Raw genomic sequence first — 27,906 nt, 5'->3', positions numbered from 1 at the left:
CTTACCCCCATGTGGCTTTTAATGCTCTGCCTAGGGTTAGGGTTATACTTAGGGTTAGGGTTGAGAAAACCGCAAAGCCCAGAGCTCCAGGGACGCTGCAGCTGCAAAAGGCATGACAAGGCCAGCGCGGCACTGCCCCAGCATTGCTCTCTCCACACTGTTGTCCCTGGCACCAGCCTTACCCGCATGCGGCTTTTACTGGGCTTGGTTTTTTGTTTTTCTTCCTTTACCCGCTAAACAGGGTATGGAGTCCCAGAGCATGGATCCCCTGTCTGTGGATAAGGGCATTTTCCCCTGAACTTTGTCAGTGCATCCAGGGGCTCCCTTCCTTATTTTCCATCTTCTTCATAAAAATGTAACATTTCATGATCTGAAATTTCATTTGTAGCTAATGCTACCTTCTGACTTCAACAAGTAAATGGGATAACATTTAAATTATTATGAAGCTGCCGCTTTCATTCTTACAGCTATGCCATTGGCTGTAGTGCTTGATAATATGCAACTTACTGTCTTAAAGACATAAATCTGATTTGGAGCAGATTTCAGAAGCCTGAACTTATTTATGGACAAAAGCCCAACTGAACTGTCGCAAAGAAACTTGGAAGTGGGTTTATTTGTGTCTTTCCACTCTGCATATTCATACTTAATTACTTCTGTATATAAACAAGTACAATATTTAGATGTTAGAGCATCTGGAATACATACAATATAAACGGATAAATACATGGATGCTGTAGGCTAATATTCTTGAGGGTTATTTTATTTGTAATGTTATGGCATTTTCCATTAAACTACAAGGATGTGTCACATATCAACATCACTGATAGCAAGCTGCTGGCATTAGTGCATTTAGATTAGATACACATTTCGACCACTGTGGATGATAATGAGCTGCTGTGCGCTGTGGGATATGTCTCACATGATATGCCAAAGAGGCTTGCAGTTATTTCCTAAGTGCCATCAGTGCTAACAATAAATCTAGAGATGGGACGTGGAAATCCTTGTTCCAGGCTTTCCTTAGTACCAAGGTTTGTTTCCCAATTCCTCACTTCCTAATTCAACAGTCATCTAATAATCTGTTGTTCCACTTTAATGATCCAAATTTTTATGACTCTGTTAAGAGTTGGACTGGACTGCTGTAATCATTTTATTCTCAAGAAGCAGCGCCACATCCACTATTTATACTAATATATATTGTTGCCATTAATGCTATTTTTAAAGAACATATGGTTTGGATGTTAAAGTTTACAGAACTGGACTCTAACCAGTAATGTCCTTCTTTGCTATAAGGCTGTAAGGAATGCCTCACAGGTTATAAAGTAATCCAAGAAATTGAATTGTATTGGAATAGTAGACCTTGTGGTTTGGTTTTTTTTCCCTAAAAAAATCAGAGATAATTCTGTCACACTCTGAGAATTTATCCATCACAGTTCATTAGTACTACCAAACCCTATTTTTAGCATTTCCATAGAGTTAAGAAGTGAACATATCCATCTGGGCTGCAGAAAGAAGAAACTTCCTCTAAGCATGTTTTTGCTTCCAAGGCAAAAAATCTTGTCTCAGTGGGACAAGCAAAGCTTGCCTGTGCTGTTGGCAGCATTTTGAAGGGAAATGTTGCTGATGAAGCTAGAAATCTCTGTGGATAGTTGTAAAATCTTCACTGCAATGTAAAAGGGGGTCTCTCTTGCAAAACTGACCATACAATTAAAAAATCTTTTTAAAGAATGAAGAGGTTCTTTTCTATAGTAAATGCTGCTTATATATCTGTTTTTTCAAGGTGATGCCTTGCATCGAAACACTGCCCTGCCCTGCGGCATCCAAAAAGGGAACTAGGAGCAAAAGGGAGACAATAAATGGAAGCTGGAGGAAGGATGTCAGTCACCTCACATGAAATAGATGAACAAGGATGAAATGTTGCAAGGTGTTAGCTTTCAAAAAGCTGTATTTCAAATGCTAACTGCTTCATCTCAAAGCTAAGTAGAGCACTCAACAACATCACAAAAGTATCTGATGAATAAGAAGGTGGTGATGGGAAATGTGCATCATTCCACTCCTTTCTTATCCTCTGTGTTTGCATTTAATCCTCATGCAGAGGGTTTACTACTCTGCCAAGAAAAAGCATTGCTCTTGACTGCTTTTCGAAAACAGAAAAAAGGAATGGCTTGTTCAGTGTTACATCCACGTACGCCCCATCTTCCTTCTGTGCTGCGGGCTCTTCTGGCTGATCTGTTCCATCACTGGCCAGTTTGAAAAAGGCTTTATTTATTACCTGAAAGGAAAAACATATGAGTAACGCTGGAGTCATCAGAGCACGATCGTGATGGGACAAATGAGAGTCTGAGTAAATAATAAAGCACATTGTACTCCACAGATGTTTAAAAAAAGTGTTGGGAATACTTGTCCATAACATGCAAAAGCTGTATAATGGCTTTTACACTGGGCTGGTCTGTAATCATGTTACCCTTGTGTCATGGTTCAACCCCAGCCAGCAGCTGAGTACCACACGGCTGCTCACTCATTCCTCCCACAACTTGGCAACAACTGAAACTGTTGTGTTATCAACATTATTCTCCTTCTAAATCCAAAACATACACTGTATGTAATACTCAGTCCCCTACATGGCTCTGACTGCTTTGTTCTAGGTAAATTTATTCAGTTTAAGAGGCTGAAACTGTGCAGGAAGCATGATTTTTTTTGAATGCCGGTGATAATATTGTACCTTTCCAACTGTTATACTGGCGTTGCTTATCTTACTGAAATCTGCGCCCTTCCCCAGCAGTGCCGGCAGTTCCATATCTGCAAGAAGCTCCTGTAAATCAGAGCTATCTTCAAGTGTCAATGCCGGCAGCGTTAATTTAATTTCTCTGCAGAGAGATGGAGAGAGAGAGGCAAGTGAGTGCTTGTTCTCCACTGTGAAAACATCGTGGCTGGGCAGTCCTGGGGAATGGGCATGTGAAAACAGCTGCAACAAGTGCTTGGTGTGGGGGCACAAACACAGTGGGTGCCTGTTACTGTTTCCAAGTGTGAACTGACCCAGATTTCACCCTGGGTCTGCTGCTAAACCCCAGATCATCCCACTTCATGGGTGGGATGCAACGGGACTTGCTCATTTCCTTGAAATACCCCCAGATAAAAAGCTGATCCCACCAAAGTTGAGCTCCTTTGAAGTGAGCCCCCTGGCTGTGCAGGGGGTTTCTCTTTGTGCTTGGTAATAAAGCCTCCTTGGCTGGATCCGACCCCAGGTGAGCAGGCAGGCCTGTGTGGCTCACCCCATCCCCTCCCTCCCTATGGGAGGGTGCATGTGCCCCTTCCCTACCTTGGGGACAGCTGCTGGAGCCAGGCTGAGGACTGCCATGTCAGCTCGGACTCCACGTGCTCCAGGTCAGTGCCATTGATGGGCTGCAGCAGCACCAGCAGCGCCGTCTTGCTGATGGGGACTTCCACCACAGAAAAAGCCCCACTGGCATCAGTTTTGTACTTGAACGTCCCCGTGATAGACAACATAGGGACCAAGACCTTTTTGTTTGAATCCACCCAGAATTCCTGAGGCTCTTTGAGCAGGAAGGCTTGCTTAAAATTCACTGAAAAACAGATTGAGAAAGGAGAAATCGATTCTTCTCTCTTTTCCCTACTCCCCTCTGCCCCTTAGCCAGTCTTTTTAAGAACAACACACTGTGCCTTAGAGAAGGACTGCGTGTATAAAATCACATTTAGCTACTGTAAACATATGTATCCCCCCTTTAATCTGCCTTCTGGTGGTACCAGCTCACAGCACGGACCACAATCATCAGGACTGTGACCAAAGCTGCTGTATTTCTGTTGGCTTTGTGGCCTTTCCTGGGGACAGGAAAGTGTCCCTGCTTGCTTGGTTGCCTGCTTCCTCCCAGGCTGCCACATAGTCCCCAGGGGCTCACAGGCCTGTGCAGAGGGTCTGCTTGATTTCCTCTCTTTCCCTTGAGTGTGGTGATGGCATGTTTGGAAGCACATCCATCAGGGCCAGCCCTTGCTGCAGGAGCACTCTCAGGCAGCTGGGTGGGCTCAGGAGAGGGAAGGCAGCACAAGCTCTGCCTGAGGTCTCACCCTTTTTACCATCTTACAAACCAAAGCAATGGGGAAGGTTGTAAGCACAACACTGAAGTGTTGGTTGAGTCAAGGAGGTTAAAAAGGACATACTTGAACAGTTCTTAGACCTTAAAATAAATTTCCTTCCCAGTTCACAACTATGAGAATCCTTGCTCTCACCTCCCACTGCTTCTGTGCAGCTTTGCATTTCAACATGTTATCTTCTCACTGCCATAGATCCGTGCTGCTGCCCAGTTGGACAGATAATCCTGTTAGCATTAAAGAAACTACTGCCCTCAGTGAGAAGGGCAGAGATCAGAAATCTTGAAATTGTTTAGTGGAATTACGGAATTAGGAAAACAGATGTATATTTTGTAGTAAAGAAAGCAGCTCCTTACATTAAATTAATTACTATATATTAATTTAAAATAGAAGCTGGTCTAGATGTACTGTTAACTACTCTTTCCTCCATTAAATCCAGTTAAATGCTAGATCCTAACATATTTAATCTGCAGTAAGTGGTTTTTTAGCATATGAACACTTGCCTCTTGAATGGGCTTGCATTAAAAGAGCATTTAGGCACTTTCACCTACTCTAACTTCACCAAAAGAAGCGGCAGGTAGGAGATGGGGAAGGTGTAACCAAACTAAGAATAAGGAATTAGAGTTGTTCACCTTTTTCTTTTGTAAGAATAAGGAATGCAAGCAGAAAGGAGACACTTTCACAGGGTCTGTATAACCAGAATTTGCAGAAGTCAAGACTGTAAGAAGGACAAAGCACAGAGCCTGCAGGTAGCCAGATGTAACAAGATGAGGTAGTAATTGCTTTTAAATATTCTTGTGAAAATACTGCAAAATTTCAAAGCTCTGCTACTGACTTTGGGAGGGAGTCCATTAATACTGTGCCAGTTGTGAACAGTATCAAATCAGCAGCCCAGTGTTGGAAATGGCTCCCTGCTAGGTGAGGGTGTGCCCTCAGACACGTAACTGGGTATGCACTCTCCTGAAGGGCCCTAATATGGCCATTTCCATCTACAGAAGGTGAGAGCTGACACACTGGAAGAAGTGGCTTCTTACACGGAGATCTCTCACATCAGGACACAGAAGATGTAGGTTTGGCACCCCACTGGGTTAGGAAAGAAACCAGTGTCTACAGTATGACTGAGGTGAAAAATGCTGTCAGTCACAGAGCAAAGACATAGCCTGGGAGGGTAAAATAGTAGTTTGCAGTACTGACTTGGGAGTGCAGGAAATAAATGGTGTATGTCTCTGCTTCAGGTGATGATCTCCATGTTCTATAATACAGGCTTTATGCCAGCCTGACAAACTTACTGAGAGCATGACTTTCTGTGGAAAGTTTTTACTTAAAAAACAAACAAACAAAACCCCAAAACAAACAAACAAAAGCAAAAAACATCCTAACAAATTTCTAGTTAAAAATGAAGTTGGTACAAGTTGTCTGTTCAAGAGAGTTTAACCAGGGAGGTGCTTAAGATTGTGCAGTCCCACAGTGCTATTTTCATACATTTTGTAATTATTTCGCAACTGAAAAAAGACCCCAAAGAACTAAACACTACGTCTATCAGTGAAACTTGCACCTGATGTTCTGCATTGAATTCTAAATGGCAGACCCTTCTTGGCAGCAAGTGTACAAATGTGAGAAAAACTGTGTGCAAATGAACAACACTTGAGAACATGGGAACATTTAGCTGTTGTTTTGTATTGATTCATGTCACTTTAGCAATGCTATGGCTGTTAATAGCATCTCAGAGCATATATAACATGCTCCAGAGCAAAAAATGTACTTTTTGCATTTTGCAGCTGTAGGGACAGACAAGGAGCATGACAGCATCAGCTGTCATGGATGCCCCTTCACAACCAAATGGCAAAGCAAATGCTAAAGTCATGTTCTGTGTTTATTAGAAGAGAGTTGCTTATGTAATTCATTTGTTCTTGAGCCAATTTTGTCCATCCCACATGTGGAGACTACAACATTTCAAATGCACCTTCTGAGAGAGAGGAGGCAGTAGAGTTGACCCAGTGAGGCAGACCCTTGAGCATGTGTTTCTAAGCTTATGCAAATTACAAGTTTCCAATACAGGAGAAGAGGAAAAAATGGTTCTATTAAAGGAAAAATCTGCTCTTGTGACCATGCTCGAGTCTGTAACACAATTACTTTTGTAATATCGTATCTGTGGTAGACCTTGCAATGAAGAGAAAGCTGATGCACACAGCTTGCTGAGAGAATGACAGCACCCATGAAAGGCAAAGAAAACTTGACATCCAATTTTGAGGTGGGAAGATGGAGGCACAAAAAGGTTTTCTGGACAGCACAACTCCACCTTTCGCAGTAGAGGCCCACTCAGGAACTTAGGGCTCACTGCAAGTTTTCTGAAATACTGTTACAGGTAGGCAAGCTGTCTGAAGTGTGCAGTCTTTGGTATTACATTCACTGATGAGGATCTAGGAAAGTGGCTACACTCAGAAGAGAAGGCTCAGTTGCAGTGCAGGGGGATTTCTGGGCCAGCAGCATGGAACGACTCTAGGCAATGAAGCGTCAATGAAAATAATTGCCTTCTTTCTTCTAGGTTTGTAGAAGCTGCCCTGCTTCCATAACTGATAAAGCAACTGTTTGATTGCTTCCTGAGCCAGATGTTGCCTCCAGACTTCTGTGTTTAATAGCCACTGGAGGAGTCATGCCCATTATATTTTTTAGCTTTTTTTGTATCTGTACCTCTGGCCTGCTACTCCCAGCTACTTTGGCTTTCTTTAAAGCTACACCCAGATCAACCTTGCTGGAGGCCCCTCTTGACTTTTAGTTCCTTTGTTGCCAGAAATGCTGTGCAATTCTTTCTCATGCACCTTCCCGCACCTTTCCTAATCCTTAGTGTCCTGGATGAGGAAAATTTCTTGGATGCCATCCCCCCCACTCCTCCTTCCCTGTTGCCCTTGCTGGCTCATGGCAGAGTGCAGGCAGGACCCCTGGCACAGTGGTGGGGAGCAGAGGTCCAGCCTTTTATCTGAGTCCTTCCCTTTCCCCACTGGCCAGGCATGACCTCGCTTCCTTCCCAGGAGCAGGGTTACCGCCCATCCTTCCCCATGCCTGTTCCCAAAATGAGCAGTGCTGCCTCATACCTGCCAAGCGGACATCCACTGCAAACAGCAGGTCGGCAGCTGGGTCGATGTCTGCCAGTAAGCACTTGCTTTGTCCCTGGCTTTTGGCCTCCAAAAAGGCATTTATTTGTTTTGCTGCCTTGCCTGGATTTGTAAAGTCAACAGCTCGGGTGTAGAATGCATCAGCACTGAGGAGCAAGTGCTCCATGAACAGCTGGAATAGGGGTAGGCCAGGGGCAGAGAACAGGCTCAGTGTCTTGGAGAAGAGCAGCTCCTCGTCCCCGCTGTTCGCAAGCCTTTCGATCGTCCTCAGGCTGGAAAGTAAATTATTTCCGACTGCCGTGTAAGTGCAGTCAGGGTTTCCAGAGGGGGGAACAAATCCCAGAAAACCCTGCAAATCAAGTGCTGTCTGGTTTGAGGCGCCCAGGTAGAAAGACACCAAGAAGCTGTAGAGGCTGGTTGGGGACAGGAGCACATTTTGGCCCCTCTGTGCTTTTTGCAGTGTGCTGTAAAACCGCATACCCAGGACGTACACCAAGTCTCTCAGGTAGCCCCGTTCCTCCTTCCCCCAGGCATTGAGGCTTGGGGCTTCCAGCTTGTTGTTGTCATTCACGTCACCTTCATACTCAGGTGTGGTTTGGGACTCAATGGAGACAGGGACAATGGTGTTTCCCTCCTGAACCAATTTTTCCAGCTTGTCGCAGTCACTCTCTTTGAAAGAAAACAAATTGAAAGGATGGACGTAGACCCGGTCACAAGTCACCACGGTAAGACAAGCCAACAAACAGAGAAGATCTGCTGCCAGATTCATGTTGGAAAATTGCCTCCACAGTGTCTGCTGAAAGAAGGAATGAGGAGGAAAGGAGACTGGTCAGGAGACTGGAAAGGAGACTGGAAGGACTCAGACTGTTTTAAGTACAGTTTTCTTAATCACAGACTGAGGTGCTACTGCTGCATTGGCATTACAAAGGTGGGAACTTCAGTATTTAGTGGTGTTTGGTCTGACTCTGCCCCCTCAAAAGCCCAGGATGAGACAGATACCAGTTCCAATGGCAGCAGGTGGGAAATGGTAAAACAGATGTGACTCCATTACCCACTGCAGTACTCTAAGGATTTAGCATGGGAAAGGTTGTGGATGCTGGTTATGCCTGCAAACCTAGAGCATGCGACTTCTGCAAAACCTTGGTTTGCAACAAATGCAACACCATTTGTTCCTGGGACCTGGTCAGAGCCATCTCTGCAAACTGCTGCACTGAGCTTTGCTGACACACGGACAGGCTAAGCAATTTGCCTGCTGTTATGCAGGAAGTGGGTTTGGAAACCAGTTCTCTTAAGGTCCAAACATGGAATGATCCTGCTTTGTATGTCTAGTCAGCAAAATACTTGGCACTAGCAGAGCATGGTATCTTTTCATAGCCCAGTGCAAACATTTATTCTAGCTTCTAGGCAAACACACTCCAGGCTCCCTTATATAAGTGCTCACACTAAAACCTTCAATATCTGAATACATAATTAGAAGGGTTAGGCTGGGTTTTACTTTGGTTTTCAGGCAGTCTTCTCCTGAGTTAAAAAACCACCTGCTGCTCTTGTTTTACAAAGGATGTCGTGCATATTGGGAATGAGAATGTCATGGATACACAAACACACACATGTATACCCACTGACAAATTTTATGTTTTTAGAATTCTCTCTTTTCCTATATTCAGCTTTTTGGTAATTCTGCTGTACACCTTTCTTGGATTTCTAGTATATGACTGTTAATCTGTGTATTTGAAATCCAAATGTGTTGAAAATTATGCATCTGTAATGCATATCATCAGCCAAAATGCTGTTATTCAGAGCTGCATTTTTATTCTTCTAGTAATTCCTTGTTCATTGTAGCTTTGTTCACCCTCTTTCACCCATTTCAAGTTCTGCAGAGCTCATTGGATGGGCAAAATGCTATCAATGCCTTGGCAGTACCCAAGCCCTCCTCTCTGCTCTCTTTCTCCAAGGCTTTTTGAGACGCACCAGTCTGTCAGGTATTGTAATTCTGGAAGCCTGAGCCTTTTGAGAGCACACAGAGCAATGTCTGTCTCACCAACACTTTACACAGGGTGGAAGTGCTTGGGTTTAAATCTATTTATTCAAGACCCGGCCCCTTCCCAGCCTAATTTACAATGCATAACCATATTCTTTCCCCTGAGGGGTCCCCAAGTATTTAATACCTAATAATATCCCAGTATCACCACTCTCTTGCACATACAAAAATGGAGATGTGCAGATGCTTGGTAATTAGACATATCTTGCTAAGTACATATGCCAGCTAACATGGATATCTACATTCCCAGGCTGTCGGCTCCTATCTAACTGCTGAGTTTGCAAATGGAGTTTCTGTTGCTGTGATGGTCACTCAGGATGTCTAAGTGTCTTCGTACTGAATGCCTGTAGGTCAAGCCTGAAAATATTTGCACCCCAAAGGCATGCAGGGGAGGACCTGCTGTGGATCTGTCCCTGTGCCTTCACCCAAGGATTGTTCTTCCCCATTAACTCCCACCTCATCCTCTAAATTACTGTATGGGCAGCACAGTTGTGCTGCTGTCGCCTCTGCTCCTGGCCCCTCTTCACCTCCCCAAACCTGCTGGTAGCATGTGACATGCATGACAGAGCTTATTCATTGCTTCTGACTGGTTAAAAAATTATCTTGGGAGGTGCCTTCCCAACTTCACTTTCACAGTTAGCCCAGCTACTGTGCTAGTGGATTTCTAGACTACTCAATGCATTTTTCCCATTGGGATGCTCAGGAAAATGAGCCAAAAAGCCACAAATTAGAAGGAATGCCCTCCCCACACCGTTCTCTCCATCATACCATTCTTTTGAGGCATTACTTAATCTTTCCTGCACAGCAGGGAGGGTGACCCTGTGCCACCCAGGCAGGCTGTGCCATTAGGCACCATTGGCACCCAGTGGTCACTTCTCTCTGGCTGCCGGAGCCCCCCTGTCAGCTTTTGTTCCATGACCAGAAGCAAGAGGAGCAGTTCTCACTGCCAAGCACTTACCCTAAGCCCCATCTATGGAAAGTCAGCCTCGTTTATTTGGCCAAAGAAGAGAGCCCCGAGCCCTTTGGGAAAGCGTGAACACCTGAGTTGAAAGAGCAGCATTCAAAGCAAATCCAGTAAGAGTGCTTACTCGCCTCTGCCCTGGGGGGTGTCGCCCCTTTGTTGTCCCTCCGATGCTGTCGTCCCTCAGGCGAGCTCCTCACGACACCTCTCCCCCCCGGGACGGTGGGACTGCGGGCGGAATTCTGCCCTTTCAACACGGCTGCGGCGGCATTGCGCAAAGCTGCTTTACATCACAGCCTGGGGGGCCGAGAAAAGTTACCTCAGGCCAGGCAGGCCCCAATGAAACCTGAACCTGCCTTAACACCAGCTGCATCGAAAGTTCCAGGGGTGGATACACAACCTTTAGCCAGACCCAGCGCACTTGTGCAGTCTGCAGTTACACATTTACTAAGACAGACACAGGCGTTTTACTATGCAGAATAACTGATTATAGGAGCTGAAAATACCTCATTTTGGGCCAGACTGAAAGAATGCAGATTTCTTTGTACTTATATTTGTTGTATGGTTGGATCAGATTTTTGTCTTCACAGGTAAATTGCCTTTAATCTCTACCTTGCAGCCTGGGGACACACCAGTGTGTGAGGTGTGTATGCTACTGCAGAATAAAGTGATTTAGCTCTCAGTTTTTACCCCTTCTTTCCCTTTTGATCTGTTCAGAATGTCAAGGCTTTGTTCTTTCTCCTCTTGAACAAAACGTGTTGAAATAGAGAAGATGAAAGCCAGATAGGTGAGGTTGCCAGAGCTGGATCACAAAGACTTCATCCCTCCCAGTCTCAGTCTCCCAAGTCCTGTTTGGGAAAAGGGGTTGGGATTTGCAGATCTTTCTGCTGCTTTTGAAACAATCTTTCAACTTTGGCATGCCCTTTCTTCCTATTTAAGCAAATAAACAGTGAATCAAACCAGGGATAATGCAATTGATCAGACCGGGTCTTGTTCAGTGCCCCTGTTATTCATAGTAGTTAAAATCCCATGGCTCTAACAGGACTAGGGCTGATTTATCATCTGTGCTTTGATTTTAGAGGGCCAGTCAGGCATGATTTGTACCGCAGTGCCCAGCTACATGTTGGGTTCAAGGAGAGAGCTGAGAGAGGGGAATGTTTTCAGTGCACCTGGGCAGCTGGAGCTGGTGGAGATGAAGGTGGAGACAGGAACAGCTGAGTCCAGCCAGCCCAAGGGCTGTGTGCCAGGTGCCTAATGCTAAAGAGATGAGAAATTTCTGTCTCTGCAGTTCTGCTTTTCATTTAAACAAACTGATTACCTTCACTCTAATGAGGTCCAAAAGTGGTTCTGAGCCCAGGCTTGTATAACGTGCTATCACACACTGAAGGCTTAAACAAACAGCTTGAAATATTCAAGGTGTTTTGTCCTCATGCTGCCTGAGCATCTCAGTTGAGGAAGCATCTGCCCACAGAACAATCCCTGAGCATCTGCACCATCTCCAGACAGCTTTAAAATGCTTCTAGCCCAGCTAAGAATACAAGCAAAGGGAGAAGTAGTTCCTCCATGAAAAATACATTTCGCTCAGCTAAATGCCAAAAGATCAAGTTAGGTTTCCGGCTGCCATTCCCCTTCTTTCCCCTCTACCCTGGGGAGTCCTTCCCACAGGCAGACCTGGGGAGACAGCTGGTCCCTTAGAGGCCAGTGGAGCTGAGGGTGGGACGTGAGCACAGCCCAAATCTTTATCTCCTGCACCACCACCCATGTGGGTCCACCTGAGGCACTAGGCAGGCATCAGCAGTGTGCACAAAGAGCCAGACCATGCTGAGCCTATGAGCTGGTCTGCTGTGTCCCTCTAGATGAGGCTTGAACACAGGTAAAAAGAAAACCCAGCCCAATACTCTCTGTATTGAGGGCACAAAAATAAAGGCTGTTTCATGGAAGGGCACCTTGTGTTTTGTAAAACTCTGAAAAGTATCCTTACTAAAAAGAATTACTGGCTTTGGCTAATAAGCTACAAGTGGTGCTAATAATATATAGTACAGCTGTCAGAGTTATATATTTGCTGTGGACAATAAACACTGAAAGGGCAAATCACAAACCCCTCAACCACTGTATTTTTTTTTCCTTAAATCATTATGCCTTTGTGCTGTAGCATCCAGAGGATGTTGCTGTTTGGGTATCTCCTGCTTCCAGCTCCCCTGAAGGTCATGACCAAGCCGTGCTGCAGCTGTTCGTCTCCTTTTGCTGTAAGTACCAGCCCTACATCAGGCATCCCTGGCTGCAGGGAATGCTGGCTTGAAGAAGAGTGGGAGCAGGAGGCACCTGAACAACAACTCCAGCATGCTGGTCTGGTGGCTCTGCCACATAAAGAAAGTTCAGTTTAGTTGAACTTTCTCAAGGTTTTCAGCCAACTCGACCTTTGGATCTCTTTTGGTGTTTATGCATTCAGTTCTATTGCTTTCTGTTGATAAAAAATGGTCAATGTCTTTGAGGAATACAGAAGTCTATCTTTTGCCCCCCATCCTTACCCCCCCATCAATAAAGTAATCAAATTAAAATACCTAGCTTTCTCCAGAAAGAGAATTTTCACCAGGAAATGTTCAGTGTCCTGTTTTCACCACAGTGCTCCTCCTGCTTCGGACCACTGGGAATTTGGCTGGCCCCAGTAATGAGGGAGAAAGTTTGATTTCACCTTATGTGAAAAAGCTCAGACACAGCTCCCCCCCTCATTTGCCATTCACTTGTGCTCACTCAATTAATATTCCCCTATTAAGATGCATCACACACCAGCGCACTTCTTAGATCTTTGTCTTTTATCTTCTAACAGTTTCTTCTAAAGGAGAAGTTTTCAGAGTACGAAGAACATATCCTGCCACACTGGCAACACATTTCATCCTAGTAGTCCTTAACTACAGTTAGTCTTTCATTTTACTTCTGAGCCATTTTTAAGCAGGAGTGCATGAGCATTATTCCAATTACTATATGTGGACTCTGTTGTCAGGCTTTTTTTGTTGGGTTGCCATGGTTTTAGGAATCAGAGTGTGCTTAAAGATAGAGCTTCAACTTTAGAAAGCAAAGTCTCTATCCTGCCCTTCACCTATCTGGTGCCCAAGGATTTTTCCCCTTAAAGAGAGCTGTGCCAGAGAACTTGCACTGCGCTGAATTTGGGCAAAAAGCTTTCTGGCAACAAGGAACCAAAGAAGGTGAAAGCAAAGCTTTCCTACAAGCATCCCCTATGCAAAACAAGCCTGTGGCCCACACATGTTTTCTAATGAATCTCTCCCTGCAACAGCCACAGTAAAAGTACAAAGAAACACAGACCTCTCAAACCTGTTCTTCAGCGGTGAGGTGTGTTCTCTCCTTTTGCCCCACTCTCCGATTTTGGAGGGGTACTTGGCTCCCCCTTTTATACCCACTCTTGCATAAGCCAGGCCTGCCTCCCCCCCCCCCCGCCCCCCCGCCCAACTGCCCTCATTTCTCTTCAAAACCTGCCTCTGTTTTTCCTGCTTGTTATTCATGGTAGCTGCTGAGAGGAAGCAAAGACGGGTGGAAAAACACTGGTGCTGCGGTTATGGGTTTCCTTGCAGCCATCCTAGGGATCAGATCTGGTCAGCCTCACTGTTCTGAAGCGCTAATGTGGAAGCACTGCCCTGCCCCGTGAAAAATCTCTTGGTGATGGTGCTCCAGCACTTCTTCATGTAAATAGCTCCAAAAGGGCTTCAAAAATTTTAACCATGGCAGAGGAACACTACCACTACAGACAGCAGCATGTAATTCAGCCTTGAACGGGAAAATGTTTGTGTCCAAGCTAGAATTTTGACTGATCGACCAGGCAGCTGTTCTTTTGCCGAAGAACATTGCGTCTCCACTTTGTCAAAAAGTGTTTTCATTGATCTAAATAGTTCTGGGAAAAGCTGTATAAAATTCAGCACTTTGTGAGGAGACACAATAGTAAATATTTTATTCTGTTTTGTTCCATTTGTTTTCCAGCTTTCCCAAATTTTGCTCTGAGACCTGAACTCAAAAGGGCCAGATGTGCTCCTGTGATGATGTTCTTGTCTCCTGAAAGGCAGCAGTCCTGGAGGAGGGATAATAAATCACAGGCTCAAACCACAGACCTTCACATGAGGTGTTCCTAACTTGAGTTGGCATGTCTGACATACATAGATTATGAATTAATATATGGCTAATTTGGACATAATAGCATGTACATGGCTGTCTTGGGGTGACTTTATGATGTGTATCCCATATTGCTGCCCTATGCCCAGAAATTAATTCTGTGCCTTTCTATGCCTCTAAACTGAGCCTGAGAGGGGAGAGATAATTCATTTTAAATTTGAGGGTTTCTTTTATTAAGCCTATCTTGAGTGAGAAATAGGCCACAAACAGTTTGTTTATACAGCCTGTTGAGTTGACACTGGTAATCGTGACCCTCTACATCCCATCAACATTCACTCTGTCATCTGTTTTGGTAAGGGAACACAGCCTGGAGCCTTAATGAGGCTCCAAATGGAGAGGGCAAACAGGCACTGGGAAAAGGACAGGGAGAAAAGGAAAAAGAGAATGCCTGGGTGGCAGGATCTGACAAAAGGAAGATTGGAGACTATTCCTTCATCAGCAGCTGTAGTGGCCACCTTAGGTGTGGCAGTCGATCATAAGGATGGAATGGAAGAACCACTGTTTGTGAGACATCCAGGAAAAAAACTTTGTAGAGCAGTAGAGTACCTACAGAGACCAAGACATTTCGATTTGGAAGAGAATCCAGTGGTATGGGAAGTATAAACATAAAATGCAGAGGGTGAACAGAAAGTCTTGAATTGCTCTTTTGTAATATTGCCGGAATCAGTGCATTCCTGGTGAAATTATCAGGCAACAAATGTAAAGGAAGAACCCTTCTGCATGCTTGAACTGCAGGAGACACTGCCACAGGATGCTGCAGAGACCAAAGGTCTTGGTACAAAAAGAGATTAAATGAAATAACAGAGGGCATGGTCACTGGCCTCTGCAGAACGTGATGGTCCAGGTGTGATTGCTAACACAGGAAATCCCCAGACAGCCAGCTGTCATGAATTTTGCTTGATCCAGCATCTCTCCTGCTCTTCTCTAAGGGCTCATCTTCAACTTGCAACAGAAATAGAGATGTCTGAGCTGAGGCCAGCTTATGCTGGCTCATTTTGCAGCACAGACTGAAGACACTCTTTCAGTAGAGCTATACTAATGAAACACCGCACTCAGCAAACTTGACCCTCAGCCTCAGCATTGTTCCTGTGCACAGAGCATTTAGGAATGTGCTGCTATCTCTTCAAAATCAACATAAACCCTGGAAAATATGAACAATTTTCAAAAACTGTGGGTAGGCTCTTAATATTAATTAGCCAGGTTTCAGTATTTTTCTCTTTTAATCAGGGTATAGGTACTAACTGCAGCAGAGTTATTGCATTGGGGTCTGAAATGTGTCTCTGTCTCCTGCCAGACCCATGGGCTTAACTTCAGCTGCACACAGAGTAGTCGGTGACTTTTTCCAGAGTGAATAAGCAGGAAAGGAGTACCACTTTGGCAACATGTCAGGCAAGTTTCTATACTTTAGTAAACCATTTTTCCCCCCATTCTGTGGGAATTGTAGCAAGCTGCCATGGGCCTGATTTTGTTTATTTTTGCTGTCTCTGGTGGGGAAAGGCAGTTGCAAAGTAATACATTTTTGGCTTTTTTAATAAAACAGGAATAGGTTTTCATGTGATTTTTCCTGTGTTTTCTCTGTATGCCTGACCTCTGCCCATGCTGGCTGGAACCACTTTTCTGTGAAAGCTTCTGGTGAGCATGAGGGATGTACTCAGCTTGCCCAATTTTTTGTGTAAAGAGGATTGCAAAAATGCTTTTCAATAATAACATTCAAAGTACAGATGATGAAAGAGAGGGATTATCCTGCTCCTGCCATGGGTTCTCACAGCAAGGAGCAGTGGAAAACTTGGTAACTTGGCTCCCATAAACCCAAGGATCACGTGTGCCATTCCTGTGCTGGGGTGGAGGGAAAGAGCGTGTCTGCCTGGATGATGCCAAAATGCACATGATGAGTGGGCAGCCTGGGAGCTGACTCAGGTGGCCAGGGCCTCTCTGGAAGGGCTGGTGTGGCATGGTGGTCCCTCCTCACAGGAGAGGTGCCCTGGCTGAGCCAGCTGCCTGGCCTGCCATCGCCCTGGCAGTGACACAAATCCTCCCTGTTGAAGGAGGGAGCATCACCATCTTGCCGTCTCTTTCAGCTTCTCAAGAAAGCTTATATTAACACTAGTACATATTCCAGCCTAAAATTACATTTGGTTTGTCACAGCTTGTGTTTGCAGGCCCTGACCGTAAAGATTGCTTCAAATTTTTGTAGCCTTTTTTTTTTGTCTGTCCCAGTGGAAGTTGCAGTTTTTAAGAGCATTTTTAGAATGATCTGTGCACAGCCTGCACATGCACACAGAGGCATGACTGTGGGCCCACTATGCGTGTGGGCAGAGGAAACCTCCTTCCCTGAGGATCTCAAAATACTTTGCAGTCTAACAGTTATATCAGCAACATGTAATTGATTTTGGGTCCTTTCCTGTGGCACATGCTGTGCCTGTGAGGAGCAGGACACAATCCCAGACTGAAGCAGCCAGGACAGAGCAGCCTGTCCTGAGAGTAAAAGTGGATACAAAGAGGTGACATGAATCACCTTCAGTCGTGCAACAGGTTGGCAACACCTCAAGGACAAACAGCCAGTTTTCTCTACTCCCAGCCCAGTGTGTTACCTTTTTGACCATGCTGTATCTTCATCCCTTGGATAAGAGCTGCACGGCAGAGCAGCACAACAAAATGCCTGCCTGAAAGAGCTGGTGCCAGCTTTGTTATCAGATCTCTGGTAGATGCCTTCGTGTCAGGGAGGGATTTTGCACTGTCCCAATATTTACCAGCTGGGTCAGCCACTGAAGTCTTAAAGATGTTACCCAAGTTGAGCAAGGGAAGCAGCCCGGTGACTGTCGGGGAATTGCCACAATATTCAGCTCCAAAAGCCTCCACCACCAAACATCCAACTGCCCTCAGTATTGCAAGGGTGCTGCAATAAGCTCAGCAGAGATTTACTCCCTGGGGATCTCCTAAGTGATACCTTGGGTGGCTGATCTTTTGTGGCACTACTGAGATTTTGAAACTCTGGTTTGAATTTCTGTACCCCAGCCAAACTGTCCACAGGGCACAATAGCTGTTGTCTCCTAGCCTGGAAATTCAAAGCATAGCCATATAAAGACCTTTGGAAGATGGGATATCCGTGTTCCCTGCACAAACTCAGGTTCCCCTTTATCTTTTCCCAAGCCTCTCTCAAGACACCTCCACCCCTCCTCCTGTTCTTCTGCCTGGGTGGGCAAATAGTTGCAATCAGCAGGGCTCCACTAGTTTGGGCTCTATTTGGTGCTCCTCTGAGCAGACTGTCTGTGGTGGTCTCTTGCCTCACTCGAGGAGTGTTTTTAATCATATGCACTTTGTGCAGTTCATTAGTGAGGAACAGACTGGCGCCTTCCTCACTCCAGGCATTACGGGACTCTTCCATCTTCTGGAGCCGTAGCAAATCCTATTTAGCCAGCTACACGAGCAAAACTGCAACTCTCTTGGGACAGCAGCCGGAATTTTCAACGCTCCAAATACAATCTACAGACCCTTTTGAAACCTGAGATATGGGCGGGGCTTTCAGATTGGCGTTAATTTGAGGGGTGCACAACTAAGGAGTGCTAGAAAGCAGAGCGACTGAGCCGGGCAGCATTAGGGCTGCCCAGTTTGCAAGAGCCTCGCAGGATCTCCTTGGTAGGGGTGCTAAACAGACCCACCCACTCCTTCAGAAGCAGCTCCAGCCCTGCCACGCAGGTTTGGGAACCAACTTCCCCGGCCAGTGCCGGTGTGGAAGTGTCGGCAGGTCTGAAGTGTGCCGGGAAAGGAGAGCGGTGTGCATGCCGGCGCTAATCCCGGCGCCGCTCCCGCAGCCACAGGACCGCGGCTGATCCCTTCCCTGTCTCCTTGTGCGAAGCTGCCGCCGTGCGGAGGCGCCGCCGCATCGCTGCTCCCGGCTCGGCCGGGGCTGGCCCGGCCAGCAACATTTGGAAATGTTATTACCTTACTGCCCTTTGGTAACCAATCATTCTGGAAGCAAGAGGAGGGGAAAGTTAAGTTTATATCCAGTAATTTTTTTTGCTACAGGAAATAATGAAAGAGCTCATAACTTAAAGTTTCTGGGGTTTCAATAGAGTGGCAAAAGTCAGTCTCCAGGCAGATCAGAACTTCCTGCTCTTCTGTTTTTACTGGATGGTTTTTAAGCAAAGGCTTAAATGCTGCAGTGTTGGGTTCATTTTTATTTTTACTTTGCTTTATTTTTCTACCTTTTCTGTTTTAACTGTAAAATCATGAAATAATAATTTAGCTTACTGCTTGAGGGATAAATCAGAGGAACAGTATTATAAAGCCCAGAATATTCATGATGAGAAAAGGATTAAGATTGCCTTCTGGCAACACACCCTGATGAAAGCCTTTGAAAACCGTAACTCCTCTCATTAAAAAAAAAAAAAAAAGAAAAAAAAAGAAAAAAAAAAAAGAAAATATCAGTGGGTGATCTTAGAGCTATTCTATTGCTCCCAGGAAAAGCTGAGCTCCCTTAGGGGACTGCCTCTGACTCAGGGAGCTGAAGACATACTGCCACTTGGCTCCTCTCCCATACTGCCACGTGGTGTTTCACAATCTTAAGAAAAAGAATAAAAATAATCTTAAAAGCCCTCTTTTGTTTGTAAAACTGCTGCTCCCCCAAAGTAATAAGTTAATGCAGCAGTGTGTGTTTAGCTCTGACAAAAGCCTGGAACAACAGCTCAGAAAGCTGTGGTCTTTGGCTGGGTAAAGCACTTTGATGGCTGTCTAATGATGAGACTTCAGCTGCCAGCACAGATAATGTTGTCCTTACTTACCCAGGCACACAAAAAGATGTTTCACATTTCTGGGTGTGCAAAAGGTGTGGTAGCCCATGGGCTGGGCAAAAAGGGGACAGGCAGAGCAGAGCTGCCTTCTGGCACTGGAGTGCTGTCAGCATCAGGGTAACCCAGGCAAGCTGGGCCGTGGTGGGGGAGCCACCTCATGGGGTCACCCTCCCTCAGGGTGACAGCTCAGCACCCCCTGCCCTCGGCCCTGCAGCATGGCTGGGCCATACCAGCATTTCATAGCCAGCCATGGCAGTGGGCAGTGATGGCAAAGCTGCAGGTGGTGTGAGCACACATTAATCCTGAGACCACATTGGAAACTGATGCCTCTTTAGGAGAAGAACCTATTGCTTTTGCACAGCACAGTGAAAGCAACCAGACTTGTTACATTCACTGTTATTTTAGGATCCTCCCTTGAATGAGATTTTGATATCCTACAATTCCTCCAAGATATTTTTCCCCTTAATCAGCAAAATTTTCAAATGGCACTTCTTAAAAACCCTCCCCTTGATTTCCTGTACCTTTTTACTCATCGCTCTCTACCATTTTTCACCAGGCTGTCCACAACGTTTTGTGGGGCTGTACAGTCCTCAGGTTGTCTTGCAGAACCCCTAAAGCTGACCTTTCTCACCTCCCTTCTTGCTGCCTCACTTCTGCCTTGAAATGAGGGAGAGAAGGGTACTCCAGCCCCTCTGTAGTGAACTATGTCACCTCCAGAAAAAGTGTGTATAACTTTATTGCCAGAATACAACAGAAAAGTCCTTACAAAAACAGCCCCAAGCTGGGCTCAATTTTATCTGGTCTCAGCTGTTGTTAGAGCAATAGAAGTTGTCCCCAGTTAGTAAAGATATGTGCAGGAGCATGTGCAAAGCCTGCCAGGCTGCAAGCCACTGGGCAAAAATCCATGCACTGCATTGAGCCAAAGTAATGGAAAGTATCAGAAACAGCGTGGTTTCATGTGACTGTGACTGTGGCATTTGGATTCAAATCAATGCAAGGTTCAGAGGGTGCCAAGAAGTATGAAATGAGACTAATCTCAGAGACAGAACAAAGATGTTTTATGTAACTTCACACAGATTCGGAGGAGGAAGGACAGAGAGCTGCTGAGTTTCACAGATAGTACCTCCATCCACATAACATCTTTCCTTAAATCTTTGCAAATATAAGGAGAACAATAAAGGCACCTAGACAAAACCAGTCATTTCTCTCAAACACCTGGAGAAAGAGCACAAAAATGAAATATTCTACCCTAAAACAGTCCCTTAGAGAAGGTCAGATGACACTGAAGGGGTTTAGCCAGCAGGCAACAAGCACTGGAGAACATGGGGTCAGTCAGGCCAAAGGCTACAGATAAACCCTCCAATGTTAAACTGTTGACAGGGCAGGAGGTGTAATGACAACAGGGTTATGAAAGACTTAGTCAAGTTGCTGTCATTTGAATAAACAACTTAAATCCTGAATGACCAGAGACTACCTGATGTTAATGGGGAAGGAATTACATAAGTGTGACTCAGAAAAAGCACATGCCAAATGCTGAACAGCAGGGGATGAAAGCCAGAGCTGTAGCATGATGCTAAGCAAGGATGCCAAGGAGAAGTGGAAACCATAGATGTTTCCTACACCAAGCCTTTATGTCACCTTCTATCCCATGAACTATGCTGGAAAGTGAATAAGAGTCTCTTCTAGAATAAAAGCTGTTCAAACCACAGAAAACCAAATCAGACATTCTGCTTTCTTCAAGAAAATAAGAAGTCCATGGAAGTCTGACCCAATAGCAGACAGAAATTACACTGTTCCTGTCAGCAGTAAGTGTGCCTGAGACTCTGCTCTTGGCAGAAGATGCTCACCCTCTGCCAGAGCCACTGCTTCTTCTGCACAATGCCCATCTGGCCCCCTCTGTTGGTGTCCTGGGATGAACAGTGTGGCTTGGCAGGAGGGTGGTGCCTGTGGGCAACTGCAATTGCACTGGTGTTCACACTCCCCGAGTGCTTTGTTGCCGTGGCTGAAGGTAATGGATAAAACTCCTGATGTGTCAGGAACAGGCATTTAATGACAGTACCGGGAAGAAAACCTGGTGTTCAGCTTTAACATATGTTGCCAGCCTATGCATCACTCATGCTGTTATGCTGTCACCTTGAAATCTTGCCTGGTCATGGGGCTTGTAGAGAGATCTCTGCAGTCTGCAGGAGCCTAATGGTGTCCAGAGCAGTCCCACTAGGAACTAATTGCATTTGATCAGACAGCTCTCTCTCGGCCAGCAGCGCTTTCACACGCTGGCAGGCACTCACTCACTGCCTTCACAGACCAAGGACAGACCTGCACTATCACCCCTGCTGGGAGAGGCTTGGTGGGCTGGAAACCTACAGTTCCTGAGACAGTGGAATCATGGAGGAAGGACTCTATTACTCAGTGTGACAAGACATTAGTATTAATACTGTCTTGTATTGCTTAAATGTCACAATATGTCTGCTGTGACAGCATGCCAAATGAAAATGTACAGGGGCTGGTGTCGCAGCCTCTCATCACCTGCGTTCACCTGCTGTTCCAGGGAGTGTTAAAATACACCCTGCTCTTGCTCACTGGGCCAGGAGACCTAAGGAGCAAAGATGTTCGGGGTCAGTGGCTCAAATCCTGCCTGCCACTCTCCTGAGCAAGTAGGATCGTGTTGCTGGTGTTTGTCCGTAAGAGACTATCACAGAACATGTGTTGCATTTTCGTCCCACCCTGAATACCTGCAGAGAACACCAAGTGGCAGGAATAACAAGTCATTTATGGGAAGAAATGCTCTTTCACTGCTTTCAAAAGGGGATTTCATGGTAAAAAAATAAAACTGCTTAGTCCTTGTAAAACTGTGGAGTGGGGTAAGTATGTAAGTGATACATAGATTTGTTTGTTTCTGCCCTTCCAGAGATGAGCCTGTGACTCTTAACATGTGACAGGCAAGGTATTGTATTTTCATAAGAACTGAAACATTTTATAAGTGTTTTCTGCTCATTCCTATTTTTTCCACCTGGCCTCCCCAGGCACCATCTCTCCTGTGCACTTTTAGTGCCTTGACACCAAGGCTGAAATCTCAGAGACATGAAGTTTCCTGCAGTGTCGTGACATGAAGCAGCAGGGTGAGGAGAAAGGCTCTGCCCTCTGGGAGAAAGGCTACAGCATGAAAACATTTCTTATTGCACACCAGAGTGTTCCCATAGGAAAGAATCTGCCTACATTCCCCTGCAGCAGGAAAAGCACCCATATAGCTCAGCCTACACATGTTCATATGCAGCCGAACTCTGAAAAGAAGAAATTTCCTGAAGTGATCCATGGTTGCTCTTCTTGGGACACAGCAGGTGTGCAGTCTGTGTCTAGGGCACCGAACGTTTCCTTCCCCAGTCAGCATGTTACTCTGGTGTATGAGAATGTGCCTTGGCCCACACAGAGGTGTTGTGGATAAAGTTTCTGGTCTTACTGCTGGCTGAATGTGGGATTTTGGGTACTCCAACCCCTGGGCTTGCATTGGCACTAAAATGCCTTTTACCTGCCTTAACCCCCTGTCTGGGATTCCTCTCACTTGACTGTATGCATTTAATCTGGGCATCTACCCTAAGCTAGTCCATGAGGGTCTGTCTACAGGCAAATGAAAGACGCAGTCATTTCCAGAGGGATCTGAAGGATGAGTCCACAGTGAGTCACTTTCTGGAGGTTTCGATCTTCTCATCAGCTGTAGAAAAAGCTGAGGTGAATAACTTGGAGTCTATTCTGCATGCCTAAAGTTTGGTCAAATGACAGCCAGGTTTGGAGCACCAGGCCTGCCTTTTCTCACACATTTGGTCAGTATCCATTTATTTGGACAATGGGAACTTGGTCTCAGCAGGGAGCCTGTAGACATCAACAGTAGATACAATTACGGGGAATAAACATGGGAATAAGTGCTCTGAAAAAGAAAGCTTTCCTCACAGCACTGCTGTGAAAAATGGCAGAACAGAAAGGAACTAATTGTTTCACCTAATTGCTCTCTATAAATCATGTCTTGGCAGCAAGCTCGACTGGTCCACCAAAGGGCCAATTAAAGCAAGGGGAGGCTGAGCGCTGTTTGTACTCAGGGGTGTGTTTCATACTTCAGGAGCTGTAATTTTTTCCTAGAGGGTGGTATCTCTTCCCTTTCCAAGCAGAGAGGAATATCCATGTTGGGCTCTGAGTGTTATTCCTTTAGTGCATCCACGGTGCATTACCTGTCATCCTCTCCAGCCAGTGTTTTATTCTTCAGTGTGAAACACAATGGTGCAGGTGAACGCTAGTTAGCAGAAAAATCACAGAATCATTTAGGTTGGAAAAGACTTATAAGATCATTGAGTCCAACCACCAACCAAGCACTGCCAAGTCTGTCACTCTAAACCATGTTCCTGAGCACAGAATCTGCACGTCTTTTAAATATCCCCAGGGATGGTGACACCACCACTTCCATGGGCAGCCTGTTCCAATGCTTGACAACACCTTCCATGAAGAAAATTTTCTCAGTATCTAATATAAACGACCCCTGGTGCAGCTTGAGGCCATTTCCTCTTGCTTTACTGCTTGTTACTTGGGAGACAAGCCCAACCCCTCACCTGGCTACACCCTCCTTTCAGATGGTTGTAGAGAGCAATAAGGTCCCCACTGAGCCTCCTGTTCTCCGTGCTAAACAACCCCAGCTCCTTCAGCTGCTCCTCGTAAGACTTGTGCTCCAGACCCTTCAGCAGTGGTCAGACGAACAGGTCATGAAACCTGGAAATCAGTGACAAGGACGCATGTATTTGTTATTAAAATCATGTGTTTCAGTGCACACACAGAACTCCTTCAGTGTGTGGCCCATCAGAATCCCTCCTCAGGGTGACATTTTCTAGCGTTGTTCCTGTGTTTGCCCAGGACGTGTCCTGCTCCAGGTCCTCCCCACTAGCCTTGCACACCTCTCCTACGCTCACCCAGCCCTTGTCCTGCGCCCAGGCCCCTGCCAGCAGAGCGGCCATGGCCACGGCCATCTCTTGGCCCTGCTGTCCCTCCTGCATGACGTCCAACGGGGACAACACCTGCCCGCCAGGGCAGCCCTGCCGCAGTCAGGCCAGGCTGCTCTCCCACCTGTGAGAACCAGGCGAGCTCGCACTGCGGCTGCAGCCCACCGTGGGCTCTGCTCAGTTGCCCTGGCTGGGTTCTGCATACCTCGAAGCTATCCTGGCCCCGTGGCACCTCCCGCCGGCCCCTGCAGGGTGGGGAGCGCTGCCGGACCCACGCACACCCTTCCTCGCCCGGCAGGCACGGGGGAGGAGAGGGCACCTCCTGGCCGCTCCCGCTCCGCTCCCAGGCTGTTCGGGACCAGCCGCCTTCCTCTGTTTGCTTTCAGGGTGTTTGTCTCTGGTGCTGTGCAGAGCAGCCGGGAGGTCAGTCTCACACAGCAGCAGCTCAAGGAGGTGAACCGGAGGAGGGCTGGAGGATATTGCCGGGTCCCCCACCCCCCAGTCCTTTCCACCCCCTTTTCGTTCACGAGGCACGTGAGGTATTCTTGCTTCCCTCTCTTTTCCCACCTGTTCTCCTCCTCATTCTGTCCCCACCACCAGCTAAGCCTTCTCTCCCGGGGCTCTCTCGGGCAGGTGGGAGGCAGACATGCCCTACCTGTACCGGGACTCGAAGCCGCGGCCAGCTGCGCATCCCGGGGGTGCCCGTGCCACCCACAGCTCGGGCAAGGGCTACGAGGAGCTGAAGCGGGAGTGCCTGCGCAGGGGTGTCCTCTTTGAGGACTCCGACTTCCCCGCCTGCAACTCCTCTCTCTTCTTCAGTGAAAACCCACCCATTCCCTTCGTCTGGAAGAGGCCTGGGGTGAGTATGCCGTTGTGTTCGTTCCTCCCGTCCTGCCAAAAGTCAGGCAGCGCTGTGCTTCGCGGTTGCACCAAATAACGTGGAGTGTTCGGGGAGATAGAGATGAAGTGTGGGAGTAAACCCTTCCCACCTCAGGGGCAGTGGCACAGGGTTGGGATGCCACCCGCAAAGAGCTCGAGCTGCAGGATGAGAGGGCTGGAAGGCTTCACCCCATGTTTCAGGTGTAGCTCGTTGGACAGACACACTTATGCATGTGTATTATGTCCATGCATAAAGAACTCGTAATCAGCTTCTCTCTTACAGTATTGCCAGACAAAAGATGAAAATAAGAGGGCATGCCGGGAATCAAGGGTAAAATACGTTATGATAATGTTCTAACTGTGCAAAACTGGGTGTTGTTAATGTAGGAAATTCATAATTAATATTAAACTTAAAAAATTAAAACCTTTTAACTTTCAGAGTATAAGAGTCTTACAGGTACTTGCTTACTTCCATCAGGAAACACTGAGATTATGAATGCATGCCGTGGTTACTGAGCCATTCAGCAGTAGCCAAGGTCTCAGCGAGTATCTCTTAATGCATCTTGCATAACAGTCATTAATAACACAGTGAGAGCCTGAAGCTGCACCAGTCACATGCTCTCAGATTACAAACCCAGCATCACTCCAGGTTCCTTCTCCCCACTTCACTGTGTAACTAATAACCACAGAAAAAATGTGGCAACATTTCATTTCTTTGCTAATGAATGATGTTTATTCTGGGTTGGTTTTTTTTTTTTTTTTTAATAGTCTGAAAGCTTCTTCCTTGGAAAAAAACTTTTCTTTGGTGATACTGATCCCAAGGGAGAAAAACAACAAAATAAGCTTAAAGAAGGGTTTAAATTATCTTAATTCATAGTGATAGGCATTCAGTGCCTCAGCATCTGGTAGTTACCATAGTGCTGCTACAGAACAGAATTAAAGCTGTTACTCCTGGACCAGGTTCAGTTATGAAAAAAACTGGAGATCCCTACACATGGTAAGTGCAGCTCCCACAGGCACTATCTGTACTTCAAAAAGCCAGGTGGCCTGTGGGGCTGCCCGCCCAGCACAGGAGAGGGCTGTGAGGTGGGTGTAGAGCGCTGTGGGGCATCAAAAATGCGAGTGGCTGTGATACTAAATCGTAAAGAATGGTTTTCCTTTGGCCAGCTGTTTGTTGCTAGTTTGTCTTTTGAGGGCTTCAGAATAGTTACAATTTGGTGTAAAATGTGGTGGAGAGTTTGTGTGCCCTTGTGTATGCTACGCGGGGGCAGTGGAGAATGGTCTGTTTTCTTCAGGATCTTTGTATGCTGAGCTGGAAACATTTCCAGGATGAGTAAGTTACCTCAAATGGCATCTGCCTTTACACTCCAATTCCCACCCCCCACATTTTTGTGAGCTGCATAGCGAGAAATAAAACTCGGGAGGCTGAGAGGATGTGTAAGGACAGGGTATTAGTTATGCTCTGCTCTGGCTCCTCAGCATTTAAGCTAAATCAGTTTCATCTCTATTATCCATCAGGAGCAGCAGCAAAATAGAGGCACTGTAACAATTTCAATTTAACACATTTTACTTTGCAAGGGGATCACGGACCTGGAGCATGTGCCAGGTGAGTTGCCACAGCTCGGCTGGTGAAGCTGTGGTGCTGGAGAGGGTGAGCACAAAAACATGGCCTCTGTGTAGGGTATCTGTGTTCCACCTGCTTTTCATGGTGACTGGTTTTTCCTGCCTCTCCCACTAGCATTTTACAGTAGCCTGGATGAAGTGTAGCACAGTACATGCAGGTAGTTGCAGGTACAAATAATTTAAATCTTCTGATTTACAATCTATTAGAGATTAATCTTTAGTAATCAGAGTAGAGAAGGCTATCTCATTACTTTGACATGCATATATCTGCATATATGCATGTTTGTAGCAGCATGAGCAAGACCTTCAGCTAGCATTAATCTGTAAATCTCCCACTGCAATCAGTGAGCTACACAGATCTGCACCAGATGAATAGCTGACTTTCTACAAAAGTGAAGTGCTCCAAGATTCAGAAAGACATTTAGTGATTTTGTTTAGCAATCCTTTTCAATTACAAATTGAACCTTTGAAACTGTCGTTTATCAAAATTTTAGAACAATTTGAAGAACAGAAGACTCTTTTCTCATTATATTTCCTTCCCTTTCCTTCTCTTTCCTTCTATCTAAATTCAACTGCTGGGATGAATTCTACAGTTCAGTGTCTGGAAATTTGGACATATAAATTGAAGAATGAAAATAACCAACCCAAAAAAGGAAAGACAAACAGGTTTTACCAATGTCAAATGAGTCTATGGTCTACAGGAGGAAGTAAGAAAGAAATATTTGTAGTGTGAACAGTCACGGGCAACCAGTATGACAGGTTGGGACCAGGCAGAGAAATGTAATCACAGAAACCACCTAAACAATCCCACTCCCAGCCTGTTTTAGGTCTCTGTGCACCCCCTCTAACAGTGAGACAGGCACAGGGATGGAATTTGTTTTCTTTTGGGTTTAAAGAAACACAGCTTTAATGCTGCATCAGGATGGTCATGGGTCACTATGTTTAATCTCTCTGAAGACTGCATGTTCCTACTTCTAGGCAATATCCTTGTGCAGGTGAATCCTTAAATTACTGCGTGCTGTGTGTGAATGCTGGGTTTTGTCCTTTAACGTGCTGAAGGTCCTGATACATTATTATACCATCTGAAAATCCTTTTAAAATGAATATTATTTTTGTAACACACACTCAAAAACTGTAGGATGTGTTTTCTTTTGTGTAGCAAAGAATTGGCACAAGTCCAGTCAACATCCTTTCAATTCCTTTTTATTGATTTTTTTAAAATTCTTTTTGATTGCTTCAG

The 27,906-nt window shown here is 45.8% G+C and overlaps 2 protein-coding genes across 13 annotated transcripts in view; one reads left to right on the top strand and one right to left on the bottom strand.

Annotated features, from left to right (window-relative positions):
- Positions 1-589: 589 nt before the first annotated feature.
- Positions 590-13,641, bottom strand: AGT (angiotensinogen). Of its 8 annotated transcripts, none has more exons than XM_010391561.4 (6): positions 13,538-13,591; positions 10,344-10,513; positions 7,197-8,013; positions 3,317-3,581; positions 2,720-2,864; positions 590-2,269 (listed from the first exon to the last, which is right to left on the bottom strand). In XM_010391561.4, the coding sequence occupies exons 3-6, from the start codon at positions 7,984-7,986 to the stop codon at positions 2,078-2,080; spliced, it is 1,392 nt and encodes a 463-aa protein (XP_010389863.1). In that variant the 5' UTR covers positions 7,987-8,013; positions 10,344-10,513; positions 13,538-13,591; the 3' UTR covers positions 590-2,077. The 8 variants fall into 8 exon arrangements, with proteins under 8 accessions (XP_010389863.1, XP_019136875.1, XP_019136874.1 ...); XM_019281330.3 differs by having other exon boundaries at positions 7,197-8,010; XM_019281329.3 differs by having other exon boundaries at positions 10,348-10,513.
- A 10,712-nt stretch (positions 13,642-24,353) lies between these two features.
- CAPN9 (calpain 9) overlaps positions 24,354-27,906 on the top strand; it is a 28,900-nt gene continuing 25,347 nt past the window's right edge. For 2 of the 5 annotated variants that reach the window (XM_019281155.2, XM_019281156.2), the window contains exons 1-2: positions 24,354-24,703; positions 24,798-25,023. In XM_019281155.2, coding sequence (XP_019136700.1) covers positions 24,811-25,023 — 213 coding nt within the window. In that variant the 5' untranslated portion in view covers positions 24,354-24,703; positions 24,798-24,810. The remainder of the gene's footprint in view (positions 24,704-24,797; positions 25,024-27,906) is intronic. The other 3 variants (XR_002043700.2, XM_019281153.2, XM_010391563.3) reach the window with 3 other exon arrangements.

The sequence above is a fragment of the Corvus cornix genome, chromosome 3 (genome assembly GCF_000738735.6).
Source record: "Corvus cornix cornix isolate S_Up_H32 chromosome 3, ASM73873v5, whole genome shotgun sequence".
Classification (NCBI taxonomy): domain Eukaryota; kingdom Metazoa; phylum Chordata; class Aves; order Passeriformes; family Corvidae; genus Corvus; species Corvus cornix.
The sequence above is the reverse complement of the archived record's forward strand: the minus strand, read 5'-3'. Positions and strand labels throughout refer to the sequence as shown.